This window comes from Ixodes scapularis, unplaced genomic scaffold (assembly GCF_016920785.2).
Source record: "Ixodes scapularis isolate PalLabHiFi unplaced genomic scaffold, ASM1692078v2 PGA_scaffold2__306_contigs__length_199485367, whole genome shotgun sequence".
NCBI classification, from domain to species: domain Eukaryota; kingdom Metazoa; phylum Arthropoda; class Arachnida; order Ixodida; family Ixodidae; genus Ixodes; species Ixodes scapularis.
The window spans coordinates 166768215-166783210 of record NW_024609857.1 but is presented as its reverse complement, the minus strand read 5'-3'; the positions used below and the strand labels follow the sequence as shown (position 1 = coordinate 166783210).

At 45.7% G+C, this 14996-nt stretch overlaps 1 protein-coding gene across 1 annotated transcript in view; it reads left to right on the top strand.

Moving 5' to 3' along the window:
* The window catches only part of LOC8043220 (solute carrier family 41 member 1), a 150658-nt gene extending 141329 nt beyond the window's left edge, over positions 1-9329 (top strand). The window contains exon 12 of the mRNA XM_040210258.3: positions 8370-9329. Coding sequence (XP_040066192.1) covers positions 8370-8534 — 165 coding nt within the window. The 3' untranslated portion in view covers positions 8535-9329. The remainder of the gene's footprint in view (positions 1-8369) is intronic.
* The last annotated feature ends 5667 nt before the right edge of the window (positions 9330-14996 follow it).

Sequence of the window (14996 nt, the reverse complement as noted above, 5' to 3'; positions counted from 1 at the left end):
TGCATTGTATTGTTTTGTTTGGTTCCGAGCGGCACCAACCGCCCCGCAGTAACTGTCTCTAGCGGCGAATGCCATGGCCTGAGGAACGCAGTGAGCGGGCGAAAGAACTCGGAGGCCATGCCCTGTCGCAAATCTCTGGCCATGAATTGCTTAGCAGCTTGCTCACCGTTGCTCGCACGACCATGTGTTTCATCTCGCGGTTCCTTTCTTCGTCCTCTCCCACAAATCCGACACTATACTTGAGCTCACAAATGTCTGCACTAAAGCCAAAGGCACGGGCGTGTGAGCCCAACTCACCAGAATGCTTTTGCTTGTACGAGAAACCTTCCATGTGAGCTACTTTCTAAAGCCACGTGCTGGAGCCCATGTTTTTGTTTGCTCCGAGGATATTTGTGAGATGGAGTAGATCGAAGGTTGGTTCACACGGGGGAATTTTCCTACGTTACGAATTAGGACCGTTTACGTCGCGAGTGACCATGACATCCGTGCTTGGAATTGTTTCGTGACGATCGGGTCAAGGAGTAATTACGAATGTCCCAGTGAATCATCACGTAAAGGCACACAGCATTGTTTTCTCACGTTCCGAAAAAAGGAAATAGCCTGGTACGCGTCATTCAAGACACGGATGTTTCGGTGACATATACGTAACCTGAGAAAGCGATGCTGTGTGAACCAGCCTTTGTAAGCAATTGTAACCAAACGCTCCTGTGTCAACCGTCCCACGGCCCCAACAATAATGCTAACGCTCCTGATTGCGATGCAAATGTCGCGTCTGTGCGCGTGGCACGTATTTCGTTTTTTTTTGTTGCAAATAAATTGCCAGTTCATCATCAGTCGTTTAGTGCAGAATGTGATGTGAATTTTTCAAAACTTAACGCACAATGAAAAAAGAAAAAGTGCAAGTTTTGATATTTTTGAAGACATACCTCTGTGCATTCCAAGATTGTAGACTTGTAGTGCATCCAAGACAAGTTCTTATTTTTTATTGAATAGAAAAAGGATTCGTCTAGCTCCGTGAATGCGTGTTTTTTCCTAATTATTACACTCACATTTTGTAATATTCATTCAAAAAGAGCCTTTTTTTATGCTATCTTGAAGTGTTGTAACTCAGTTTCACGTCATAAGGCAGCCACAACATTTAACGCAATGCTCCCCAGTAAACATAGGAACTCAGCATAAAAAAAAAAAAATATTAGAAGTGTAACTTCAGTATTTTTTTTTTTTTTTTGTAAACGCCACTTGATTGTGATAAAATGTCTAAGAATTCCCCTAACGCGTTCTTGGTTTACTAGGTTTACTCAGATAGCGTTCGAGCATCCGATCTCATTTTTTTGTAATTGTATGCTAGAGGAACTGGGCTGGTTCTCTGTAAGGCTGGCTTTGTCGTATTTATACTCAGATTTGTTTTAAACAATTTCAAATCGTGGGATTATTTTCAAGCTCGACTCTTTGCGCAAGAAACCTGTTTCAGAGAAGAGGACACCTATTTAAAGGGACGATGCAACGGTTTTTGTATTTTGCACAAATACCGCTTAGAATGGATCCCTGACGTTAAGGGCCTGTAAAATACACGTTCGTTTTTCACCACACGCAATCGAAGTCGCAGAAAAAAGTAGAAAAAACGATCAGAGTTCACCCCCTCAACTCGCAGCCAGAACAAGCGGCCACCTGATCTGGAGCCGATTATATGCCGCCAATGTTTATCATAGCCATGCGCCAGGGTTGGCAAGGCACAGGACACGCGCTGAATTCCAGACATTGTTATGGTTCGGCTGTTGTCGTGATTGCAGCGATTGAACACAGGACACAACCCGAATGCGTCTCGAGCTATCCATTATCACGAGCCCACATCGAGTGTCCACGCCTTGCTCGGGCCCAATCCATGAGCCGCATTCAAATATCGTCACTGGGTGGTAATACTACCGCCCAGCTACGTCATCGGGTTTTGCGAAGGAGAGATTGAATGAAAACACTCGGTTTTGTCCTCGAAATTACAGCGGAACAAAGGAGTTTCTTGGTCAATGGCGTTGCGTGTGAGTATCCTTGATTCCCACTAGTGCCAGTAAGCTAGTGTAAAGTGAAAAAAATTCCAATTGAATATCGTTGCACCGCCCCTTTAAGCAACGATTCTTTAAATAGAGCTTTCTTCTTTCTAATTAAAATTATTTTCTTATAATTGTAATTTTTTAAAGCATACTAATTGTCTTAAATTGTAGCAGACGGCACGCACTTGCGCCATCTTTTGGAAGGTGGCTGAAATTCGAGGTTGAGGAGTTCAGAAAAAGTTGCCCTGATTCTGACCCTGACGCAGAGTATTCTCGTCTCAAAGATTTCCTCGCGCTTCTTCCTCGTTCTTGCAGTAAATCACAATTGTTCTTCCAAAAAAAAAAAAAAAAAAGAAAAGCGCGTCACAAAGGTCACGCGCAAGTTCTCAAAAAAAAAATCTAGTGCCTATAAATGAGCTATTCAACGCTGCCCGCATGTTCCGGCACCACAAAAGGTTCAAATATTGAACTACATATCAAAGCAACGACGTAGGGGAATTTTTCTACCTTCACTCGAAGATAAACGAACAGACCTTTTTTTTTTTAAGGTTCTAGCTTTCCAACCGCGCCGGTTCTGTTTTGTTAACCATCGTGCAGGGATTTGATATTTTCAGTTTTAACGTTACTCTCCTCGTAGACAACTTACGGAGAGTGTTATGTCCATACCACAGTGACTGGGCCTCACAATAAGGCAATAAACAGATAGTCAACGTGGCTCTAATGTGAGGTCCAGGAAAAGGGTATGATAAACCCTTTTTCCATGAAGTGCGCTATCAAAAACGTTGCACATATATCGAACCCCTCCTTAGGTCATCTCTCTTTGGATTACTTTTTATTTTATTCATTGAAATAAGAATAATGTCAGACGATCAACTTTCGCGGTGTTGGTTAAAAAATGCAACGATTCCAAGCTTCCACTTTGCGCTTTACACCAAACATGGCTCTTGCCCTTTACAACTAATGATGAGCAGTCAAGCCGACTTGCTAGAAACCGTGTCTCATCTGAGACTGGGGAAAGAAGGCACTGCCAAAGCCAGCGCACGAGCTGGGCGATACTCAAGCCGCGTCTCAAGACACTCGCGCTCCCCACCCTTTGCGGTGCTTTCTGTCACTCAGTGTCAGCTGAGACGCTGTTCTAGCACGCCCGTCCAGGATCACAACTAGAGAAGTTTCCTCGCGCTTCCCTTTTGTTTTAGGGAGTTCCCGCAATCAATGTTGCGAAGTAAAATCAAGCGAGATGCTTAGTGCTGCCCTGCCATGTTCTTCTATGACCGGGCTCGAGAGCGGTTTTTCATATGACCTTCACTCTCGTCTAAGAGCAATCGGTCTTCTTTAGCCGCGTGGGAGTGCGACCGTATACCATGCCCTAGAGTGCCTTCATACACAGGCGCGCTTTTGCTTGAGTGGTGACATCTCAGACATTTTTCCGCCCAATCGTTTTTTTATGCATTTTGAAGTGCGCGCAATTCCGTGTCACCTAGCTTGAGCGCGTAGCTTTAGCTAATGCATAGACGCCATTTTACCGCCCGAGTCACGCACCGAGTGCGCCAGAGCGTCACGCGCTGGCACATTCAGGGCAACAATGGATGTCTTCACCCTGAGACAGACAGACATCTAGACACCCTACCATGCCCTAGAGCACCTCTATCCTGGGAAAAGTGGTGCCATTCATTGTTGCGAAAATGCTCGAGACACGTGCCGCGCGCCTCTTCTAAGAAAAACAAGGCGTCGGAAATCTAAAAAAAAAATTGGGTTGTGTGTATGTTTATACAGCCTAGAACTTGGTCTGCCTCACAGGGGCGACGAGTCTCCCAGCTGTAGATGAGCAATTTAGCCAGTGCGGTACAACCGCTAGCCTGGGGTCTTTAACGTGCACCACGCAGTAGTGATACACGACCGCACGCCGGTACGATGCTCATCCAGATCGAAACGGGCAGGGGTGGGGCTCGAGCCCAGGATCCCTGGGTTCTGTAGCGCGAGCTTTTGCTCCACGTGCTCCGAGCTGGTGTGCGCTAGACGACTCGGCCACCGATCCCCCCTATCGGAAATCTAGCTCAGTGCTATCAGTGCTGCGCTGTGCCGCCATGATCTTCCCAAGGGCTGCACGTTTCACGTGCCTCGTGCATCGGCGCACCTTGCGCTACTTTTGAAACACGAAGGGGCCTTACCATGGCCAACACCGCCTGAGACATCCTGAACAACTGTTCCCCGACCACTGCGATTGAAAATGTGTGCAGTTATACGTGCCTAAAATAACTGTAGTGAGCCGATTGTAATAAGTTTCGGCTTACGATAATTAAATACTTGTAAATACAAACTAGTTTCTTAAGGAGACTAAGAGAAAAAGGTGTTCCGTATAAGTCCCTGCAGGCAGACGGCCTCATAACCTGTGGGTCTAATTAAACTAGAAACTCCTCAAAATCCACCCCGGAGCAAAGAGGACAACACGGTGAGGAGGAGGTGCCTCTCAGAAGGAAAGGTGCGGTAGGGTTACAGGGACCACTTAGAGCTTCCGCCGCAGGGAGCTCCCCGTGCAAAGGCCGTAAGAGATCGCGCCTGTTCACTCTAGCCCGACCATTTTTCTTCGAACTGCTGAACGAGGTAGCGCATGTTCATTAGCACATTCGGCTTCAAACCTAAACACGTCAGGAGAATAACGCGGAGTGAAAACTTGCGCTGCAAAACCCAGGAATCGCCGACTCAAACCACGCCACCGCCCCTTTTCGATCTGGATGAGCATCGTACCGGCGTGCTAAATTTCTCACCCACGTCGGAGAAACTAGGTGCCTCTTAGGATAGTTTAACTTTACACTGCCTAAATATCTAACAACAAATTACTTACGGTATATTTGCACAAACGTTTTCTAAACAGAAATAAGCAGACTTTATAGCGTTTCGAAGTCACGTGTGCCAGATCACGAGTGCTTGCTAATCCCCATACTACGCCACTTCGGCGAGAGCTGGGGATTGTAACACTGTTCCGGCGAGAAAATAATAGGGCGTCGAACGAAAATTTGATGTTGTGTATAAAAAGAATGGTGGAAGTTTGAAGTCGTCGCCTTCTTGGACCAACAGCCACAAGGTTGACAATCTGATATTGGGATAAATTGTTTCTTCATTGACGTAAATAGGAGCACCGTCGAACTGTCAACTTCGACGTTGTTTGTTGAGAATGCAGCGGCCTCAAGCATCCACGATGCCTTTCACAAATATCAACAAACTAATAGAATGCATCGTTCGACGCCACCCTTCCCTTACATGCCGCCGCCATATTTCGGAACATGCTGCCGCCATGTTCCGAAACCACGAATGGTGCAAACCATGAACTATACACTCATAATGTGGCGCCCCCTCCGCCCCATTAGCTGCGGCGTCATGGGCCCATTGACTCACGCACAAGGCAACACCTTTAGTCAGCCGACCGGCTGCTACGTGACGTGTGCAATGACGCACGCACTAGTAGTAATCCGGAACCGTGGAGACGCCGTGGCTTTGGAGAAGCGTGCCCGTCTCGCACCTTGAAGGCCCGGGTTCGATTCTCATCCTGACCGAAATGTAACATAGTTCCTTTTTAAAGCCATTATTTCTTTTTGTCTGAAAATTTTTTTACGCAGTTTGCTCTTTGAGCCGTCGGCCATTCTTGGTACTTCGCTCGGTCACGCCGCCGACGACGACGCCACACTTTGGCGCAATGGGGCAAATAATTTTTTTTTTTGCATTAAAAAGTCTTCTAACGAAGCCATCAGCCACTTTTTACAGCAGTCAACGGTGTGCCCGACCAGTGTGATCATAAACGAGCAATTATTAAAAAAATATTCAAATTGACATTAGCTAAGCATCGTAATCACAATAATTAATATCGACGTCACCAAAATTTTCAAATAGAAATCATTCACATCGACATTATTGAGGTCACATTCATTAACATACCATGTCAGCGTTAATGTAAAAGGCTCCATTTCTGTTGCATTTAATCAGAAAATTATATAATGATGCACGAAATACATTGGTAAAATGTTTTCAACATCAAATTATCAATAAAATAAATTCATAACAAAAAATATCAAAAGCACTATTAAAAAACAATTCGAAATATGCTATCCACTCGCGGAACAATTTTGAAGTTTAGGTCACTGGGGCTAAAAAATAGGCTTTTACTTTTTTCTTGAACATGCAGATTCTTCGACTTTGGCGTACTATTTCAACAATACTGGGGAGGCTATTTATAAGGTCAGATAATTGGTAATCACGTTCATTCAAACTATCATCGAAAATTGAATTATATAGAGCGCCTCCCTGAACACCCCTCTTGAAAAACAAATCTGCTATAGTTTGTTTTATCATAAATCAAAATGCAGGCAAAGAATACAAGGTACACAAGCACAAACACGGAAACTAAAAGTGCATGGCCATGGTGCATGGTTGGCGCTCGATTGATTTAACCGCTGACAACAAACGGACTAAAAGACGCCGAGCTCTGAGACGTAGTGTTTTTTGGCTCTGCTTGATTGGCCTATTGACCTGTTATGTCGGCTGCGCTCTGACTTGCAGCGAAAGTCAACTTAAACGTTTATGTCGTGCAAAGGCTCTTTCGATCACGAAATGCTGACAAGGCATGTCTTATATATGTTCTTTATCACCCTTCTCAATCACCTCGTAAACGTTGAGGTCGTCTGTTCAATGTCAGCGCGCTGTACCTTGAAATGAATTTTAGGGGTGACGTATATGAAAGAAGGAGAGTAAGAATATACCTTTTTTTAGAGTTTCTTTTCCTTCTTCACGAAGTAAGAAAACGCGGCGCGTATATTCATGCCTCTCAGTCTGTACGGGAGCGGGCGAGGCGAGCGAGGGGCCTGCCCCCACCTCTCATCGCCTCGACACGAAGCAGCGACCATCGGCAAAAGACCACCCCAAGCCGCTGCAAAGCGAGCTGGAGGCGAAGAGCGCGTTCGGCGCCTTTTCTTCCTTTCCCATCGCTCGTAGGAAACAGCCGTACAAGCTAACAATGCCGTTGGGGAAGCTGGTGTCGGCCCGGAAATCTACAAAGAAGTCACATGACCCGTCCTTCCCGGATGTCCCTATCCCACACACTCTCATTGAACCCATGGCCCTTAGGAACCTAATGCCTCGCCAAACCTACGAAGTTACCGACCTCATGAACTCACACCCCTCACCGGACTAAAAACCTTACAACCCTCACCGAAGTCATGAACTGATAAATCTCACGAACTCATGCCCCTCACCGAACACGTCAACTCACCGATCTCAAGAACCAACTGAACCTATGAACTCACCGGTCTGAGGCTCCAAACCGACCCCCTCACGCCCTTCACTCAATCTCAAACTCACAAATTTTTGAAGCATACAAACCCACTCACCTTTACCTCGTGCGTGATCGGTAAGGGTGAGTGAGCGCAGTCGTGAGTTAGTTTTGCGGAGGTATACCTACGAATACGCGGATTAACGATGGCCCATCAGATAAGCCTACAGTTATAATCAGTAAGAAAGTTGGTTCATATCTGACCTCGTATGTTCTATCAGATGTGATTAGCCGTACGCGACTTTGTATTGTGGTCGTCTTAAATGGAATAAAAACGGTACAAAGCATTAGAGCAGGGGTCTTTAATACCCCGGCCCGCGAGCTGAGTCCGGCGAGTATAAGGGTTTTTGCCGGCCCGCAGATGGCTCCAGTCTTTTCATTAAGACCCGGCCTGCGCCCGCTGCTACTAGCGCAAAACTAAGCGTGTGAAGAAAAAAAAAGAAAGAAAACGGCTAGCGCAGCGACGCGCACCGAAGGTGCAAAGGAAGATATAAGAAAGTAGGAGAGAACACTACACCAGAACGCAGGTTCTATAGTCATATTATTTATTGTATAGATTGTCATCACCAGCATTAGTATTCGTAGTCCCCGGTTTCATGTCTGTGTGACTATGTTAAAATCCCTTGGTTTTTCATGCATATCCTGCTTAGTGCCCTGTGTCAGAGCTATTGTATATTGCTGTCTTTTACCATTATCATGAGTCGTCTGCGACGTGTGCATACGCCAAAATTTCTTTGCGCTTTGTAATATTCCTTTTGAGTTTTCTGGGCCACAATTATTTTAGCGAAATAATTGGCAACATACTGAAGACAAAGAAATTAAGTAATTGTGTTTATTCCCTTATATCTTTTATATTTTTACTCTAGTTTAAGTTTATGCACTTAAATGCTTATTTAAGTTTACTTAGTTTCTTATTCATATTCAGACTGCGGCAAGTCCCCTTAGCCCAAGAGTTTAGAGATTCCTGCTTTAGAGGATCCCTGAGCAGTTCCCTGTTGTTCCAGGTGATAGCACTGCTGTTCGCCGCACGTGCTATCGTGGGCGCCCTGTGGCGGCGCAATTTGGATCCGGACTCCACGGCCATTCCTTACGTCACCGCCCTCGGAGATCTGTTGGGCACGGCTCTGCTGGCCCTTGTATGCTGGGTCCTGCTGGGAACCGTCGGCTGAGGTCCCCGGAGATTGGCGTACGCCGCTGGTCCACGATGCAGTTGACTGTGGAGGGCCCCGAAACAAACAAAATATATTCCCAGTCACGCGTGGCACGTTCACGTGATAGGCCGCTCTCTCTGCCTCTAGTCGATTTTCTGCGGTCATCTATGTACGATTTCACGACAGCTGGGTCGAATCAGGCTCGAAATATTTGAATTATATGCTGAACCAACAGCAAAAATTTGACAGCAGATGGTCACGTAACTAATAGACCTATTGCTATATTACCCAAGCATCAAGGAGAATGCAGGGATTGGTGTTCCACGCGCCACACGTGCTGGCCTCAGCAGAAGTAAACTTTCTAAAGCAAATGCCTAAAACAAATTGTATCTTGCACGCGCGTTCTTCGACGCTTTATTTTGGGTATTTACTTCGAATCTTTTATACGGGGAAGGCGTGCGCGTGTGACGCGTGGAACACCTATCCCTGCATTCTCCTTGATGCTTGGATAATATAGCAAATGGTTTATTGCTTGTGATCTCTTCAATGCAATTTTACTTGCATACAGCTCTTGGTTTTGAAGACGTTTCAACCCTGCGTTTTGAACCTACTGCTAGATTGTTTTATGACCTCTTTCATAAGAGAAACAACACATTTTAATTTAAATTGGCGAAACTTTTAAACGAACAGAATGTGTAACTGCGTTGTTCTACGTTTGTTCTGTGTATATTAGCGATGTGCAAAAAAATACAAAAAAAACACACGAACAACTTGTGAAAATGTGATTGCGAATAATAAAGATTAAAAATGGTATGCCATGGTGTTGATGATTGAACCGGCAGTAAACTATTGCTACTCAATAATTTTGTGATATAATGTGTAAGATCGGATATGCATAGGGCATATTTTTCAACTAAAACGGTCTGTTCAGAAGCAGCGCGCGGATCACCCCCAGTTGGCCATGTTAGTGAAGGTATTGTGTACCTAAGTGACCCTCCTGGGCTATCCGGCCGGAGATTTTCATGCCGGCCGAGAGGGACACGGCAGACCAAGAGGGAACCGCCGACGCCTGGCTGCATTGAGGGAAACCCAAGGCTATTCGAACATAAATTATTTCGCTTCAGGAAGTATGCTTGCTTATTGAAAGTGGACGCTTTTTTGCTTATTGTTGATTTCGTTATTACAACGTAATGAACTTAATTCACTTTTATTATGGCTACAAGTTCAATATTATCTCCTGCACCGATCGTGGTCTTATGTTATAAACACAAACACTTGTGTTCTAAAACAAAAGTGTTTGTATGAAACCCACCTCCTGCAATGCCTCACGGCGAAGCAGGTTTTTTTTCTGTAAATAAAAAAAAACACGGGCAAAGAGAATTGCAGTAAGTTAACTGCGGTACCAACATTTTATTGGAATCAAATGCATCACTGAGGATTACCAGGCTCTTCAGATTTCCTCGAGAAGTTTGTGTCGAGCAGTGTCATCTGCTTATCTATACATATAAAAATAGGCGCGGGCAGAAATCTGCAGAACATGGTGAGAAAAAAAAGAATGAGCACGTAAACGCTACCCTGTCTGCGTTGTGTCATGCCCACATAAAATCCTTCACATTGTCCTCTTTCGCTTGTTCGATCTCCACTTCTCTCCATCTCTATCTGAATGAGCATTGGGCCGGCGTAAGCCCCCAGGTTAACTGCCATACAGCAATGGCCAAACTGCTCATCTCCAGTAGGGACAGTCATCCCTTGGGATAGCTCACAATGTTTACTGGCGAAACAATCGCACACCCAATGTTTGGTTATTTTAAGTTACGTTTCGCAAGTGGAGCTACCAGAAGAAAGACTGATGTGCTAGAGTGGTACAGGAAATAACGGCTTACTTCATTTTGCTTTCGTAATCTATTTTCTAAGATATTTGTCGGTTTTGGTGCACATTCAATGCTGACACGCACTACACGCATCACAGCCTTTCGCTGCCCCCAAAATATTGCCGAGGCATGGGCTGCACATACCAGGGAAATTTCCTGACCTCCGACGACACTTATTGCCGAAAACCAATAATTATTTCTGGGACCTCAATGACTTGGGTCGAGGGGCCGCAGATGTTGAAATACTTCGACGTCAATATTACTTCTCAGTGATGCTCATAAAACAAGAAACTATATCAAGCTCGCCATAACAGATGGCTTTCTAATAAAGGGTCACCTGCAAGAGCACATTATTTGGCAATATTTTCGAGCACAGGAAACGTTTTTGTGCGCTGTTGTCCCACCTTACGGAATGCTGAGAATGCAGTAGAAGCGATTTGCTAGCTACATCAACCAGTAGTCTTGAGGCAGGTATGATTGTTGTCTCTGCCCTGATAAAGGCTTGGAAAACGTAGTCGCATGGCCTTAAGCCGAAGAATGATGGACCCAGGTGATACATAGTCTCAACTCTTTTTTTTTTATACAACACGTGAAAAAGGAGTTGCACGAAAAACATTGTACACGATGTTGAAAGGAAATTGTCAAGTTAGCACTAATGGTGAAATCTTGTTTAGTAATATCAAAATGTCTGCCACTATTATTTTCCTGTTGAGTAGAGGGTAGGGGAGGGGGTGTTTCCTTGCACGAGAAAACAAATAGAACATCAGGGTAGCTCCACCTACGTTTCTTGAATTTAGTGCCACAAGTCTAAATATAGGTTTACATTTACTGCACTTAGGGTGTGTGATATGTCCATCCAGTTCCTGAACCTCACACTAGAACGTAATGAAATACACGTGTGTTGGAAATATGGACCACGGTCAAGCAAAGGATTGCGTCTTTCTGATTTTGGACATTCCAAAACTGTAAAACGAAGTGTTCCTAATACTGTTCTTGTATTGGCCTTAAAGAAATCCTGCAATCATAATATTGGGCGAAGTTTTAACAAGGAAATTTCCCGACTACGTGATCCTGGGTATCTGATTGGTCTCTTCGTTTGCGTGTGTAAAAACATCTGCACAAAACGTGATCACAAATCAGCTGATACAGACAGAAGAGAGACGCCACAAACTCAACAAAAATCTCAGTAGTACCCTACATCCCTAAGATTACCCATAGGTTAAAAAAAGATAGCCGCGAGGCAGGGAATTGAAGTTGTGTGCTCTGCACCAAACAAAGCGTATTCCATGTTTCTCGAAGTAGACGGCGATACCAACCAAAGTGAAAATATGCAACTTCTCACACAGGACACAACATGCCCGTGTAAAACGGGTTGTTTCTAACATCTTCATATCATGTAGCAAATTATGCATAAGCCAGCTTGGCAGATGTCTTTATAATGGGACATGTGAGCATGTAGCTCGTTGCAAGAGAATTACAGTGGCCATTTGACCAGCTCATTGCAGCAACTGAAAATTCAGCGCAGCTAGCCTTCAGCTGCACCACCATCCTTGCAAAAAAACAAAAACCCGTATGCACGAGAGATGCTGGAAACCATGGAGCACGTAGCAGAGCGCGTTAGATAAACTATAGTTCACACGGGAAGAATAAAAATACTGAAATGGACAAGGGACGAACGCTTACAATTCTTTCAACGAGCAACGACAATTATGTGGTGCCCATCGACTACGAAAACCACTATGGTCACAGAGGAATTGAAGGAAGACGAAAATACTAGAAAAAATGAAGATAAAGATAACTGTATTTCACTCCCTGAAAGAATATTAAAATTTAAGGAGGTTTTTCCTATGATAACTCTGGCGCTGGGAATTCCAGCTTTTTCGTCGATAATGACAATGCAGGTTCTCAAACATTGTCTGTGGCATTCTTGATCTTAAATGCTTCAATTATTTCTCGCCCATACTTGCCCTTGTGTGAACCAAGCACTGTAGTGTTAACATAGCTAGGGGTGCAATCATGACAGGTGCTGGCGTTTTCAACGATTGGATGGCAAGAGTCAGACGACGCCTGGTTGACTTCTAAAAAGTGTTGCCTAAGGCGAACGTTCAGGCATCGTCCCGTCTGGCCGATGTATTGGCTGCCACAACTCAGCGGAATAGAATAAAGTGGCTTTTCTTGGCATTCCGGGTCATGTAGAAGACAAAGGCACTTGGCAACATATGATTTCAAGAGAACTACAGAAACTCTTGTCACTTTTGCAAATCGATGATCCGTTCCTGGCACGCCACTCAGATGAGGTGGTAGAATTCCTGAACGGAACGCGACCCCTCGATGGGCGTACCAACCGGAAGGGGGGGGGGGGGCAAGGAGGGCGCTTGCCCCCCCCCCCCCCCCCCCAGTTCTCAGAGTGGGGGGGCAAGGCATGTGCTTTGCCCCCCCCCCCCCCCCCCCCCCCCCCTGAAACAGCCGCCACTGGGCAGGGCAGACACTGGCCGGCAGCGCCCAAGGAATATACCAAGGGCACCGCCCCCCGACCTGCGGGTGGATATTTTGAATGCGCAGGCAATACAAGCCGGATTGGCTGATTCGTGGAGATAGGCGCTGCCGCCGTCAACATAGGCAGTGGTTAGAATGCGGGTTTCCGAAACGGTAGCGTAACTTAGTTGTAAGATGTCTGCCTCATACGTAGCAGACCCGGGTTCTATCCACGATGGGGGCTTATTTCTTTTTTTCCCTCGAACATTTTGTTTTGTCGAGGCACTTGGCGATATTTACGATATTTCGTTTTTACGATTAAAGGGGTGTCCAAACAGGATACTACAAAACTCACGACTCCGACAAATCGTGCGGCGCTCCGCTTCCGGCCGCCGGGAGGAAATTTCTCACTGTCAAATCTGCCGGGGGGAAACTCCCCCCCGTCAAATCTCCCCCTCGCTTCCTCCACGGCGGCCTTGCTCTGCTCATAACGTGGGTCCGGAGAGCCACTCACACGCTCTGTTGGCTGTCGGTCAATCATTCAAGGCCTCCGCCTCTTTGCAAGTCCCGAAAACGGGAATGGGAAGACTCGACTGTGAGGGGGCAAGCCAGGCAAGCGCGCGTCGTGTCCAAGGTCCAAGGCTGTGTCATCTTCCAGCGGCTGCGTATTTTCGGCACCGATTTGACACCCAGGGGACGTGGCCAATGCCGCCACGGACGTCGAAATAACAGCTTTTATTTACGTCTTAGTTATTGGGACGTCAACAACACGTTTTTTTTGGATTTCTAGTGACTGCATTTTGAAATGTCGGTCGCTCGGCGTGTGTGTGGCCGGGTGCTCGGCGGCTCGGCGGTGTTCGCGCTGGTGCGTGTTCTCGACGTTGTCGCCTATACTTGTCGCGTTCTCAGGAACATCAAAATAAGCGTTATCCACTTTCAAACTTCGCCCGGTGCCGTCCGTCACTCTTGTCGTAAATGAAGATTACGTGTACCGGAGGCGACAGAGCCCAGTCGCAAAAACTTTGTACCCATTTTTCTGGAGCTGTACTTGTGTGGAATACGACGGATCATCACCCTTGCATAGAATAGCTGCGAAGGCCGTGAGAGCGGGGAGCGAGTAGCCTTGGCTGACATAACTGCACCCACTGCAGGAGCGCTCGTGCCGCGTGATCCAAAGCAACTATAGTCGGTTGCAAGCTAAGAAAAAACCGGAAATGCCTCTCAGAGGAAAATGTAATCCTACGCCGAGAAACGCCAGCCAATTGTTTTCATGACGTCACGAATCTGTGGACCAATCGCGATCCTTTTGAAAAAAAAAAGCTCAACATGGCTGCTGGCCTTAGCAACGCGATGCTATAGTTTCTCGTGACAATTATTCTGCTTTTTTGCACCGTGTTTTACGTGCCCGAGGTTACGCCACGAAATCTTGATGGTATCGGCTTGCGTTTGCAGCAGTTTTTGCGCGACAACGTGAGAATCCAGCGACGCTATCACCAAAGAAAATTTCGAAGCGGGCGCGAGGCTTAGCACTGCTGAGAGGTATGTTAGGCGGTATGTTAGACAGTATCTTGGACAGAAAATGAATTGGGAAGACGGTACATTGGACATGAATTTCTTTCTTTCTTTACTAAACAGCTATTTCGTTGACAAAAACGTATTCTAACTTATTTAAATGTCCTGAATGAATTAAATAAATATTGTAGTAGTTTAAGACAGGTTTCCTGGAGGAAGAAAAAGCAACGTTGCTAGCGAACTACTTTCTCGACGGCGGAGGCACTTCAGATGGGCGCAATGCGCTTGTGGGTGGAGCTAAATGATTGTTCTTAGGTTGCATCCGACTATAGCTTGCGCTTTTAGCATTGTGTCGACAACATTTTTTTTCAGTGTTAATCGTAAAAAAGAAATGTCGTAAAATCGCCAAATGCCCCAACAGAATATAATGTTAAAAAAAGGAAGAAAAGTAAGCCTCCACGGCGGATCGAACCCACGACCGCTTGCGTATCAGGCAGACATCCTAACCGCTAAGGGACGCTACTCCTTTTTTTTCTTTATTTCCTGTTGGATCCACGACACAGATGCACTCAGACACTACGCTTCTCTCTTACACAGACCATTCGTCATTTGCCAGTACATC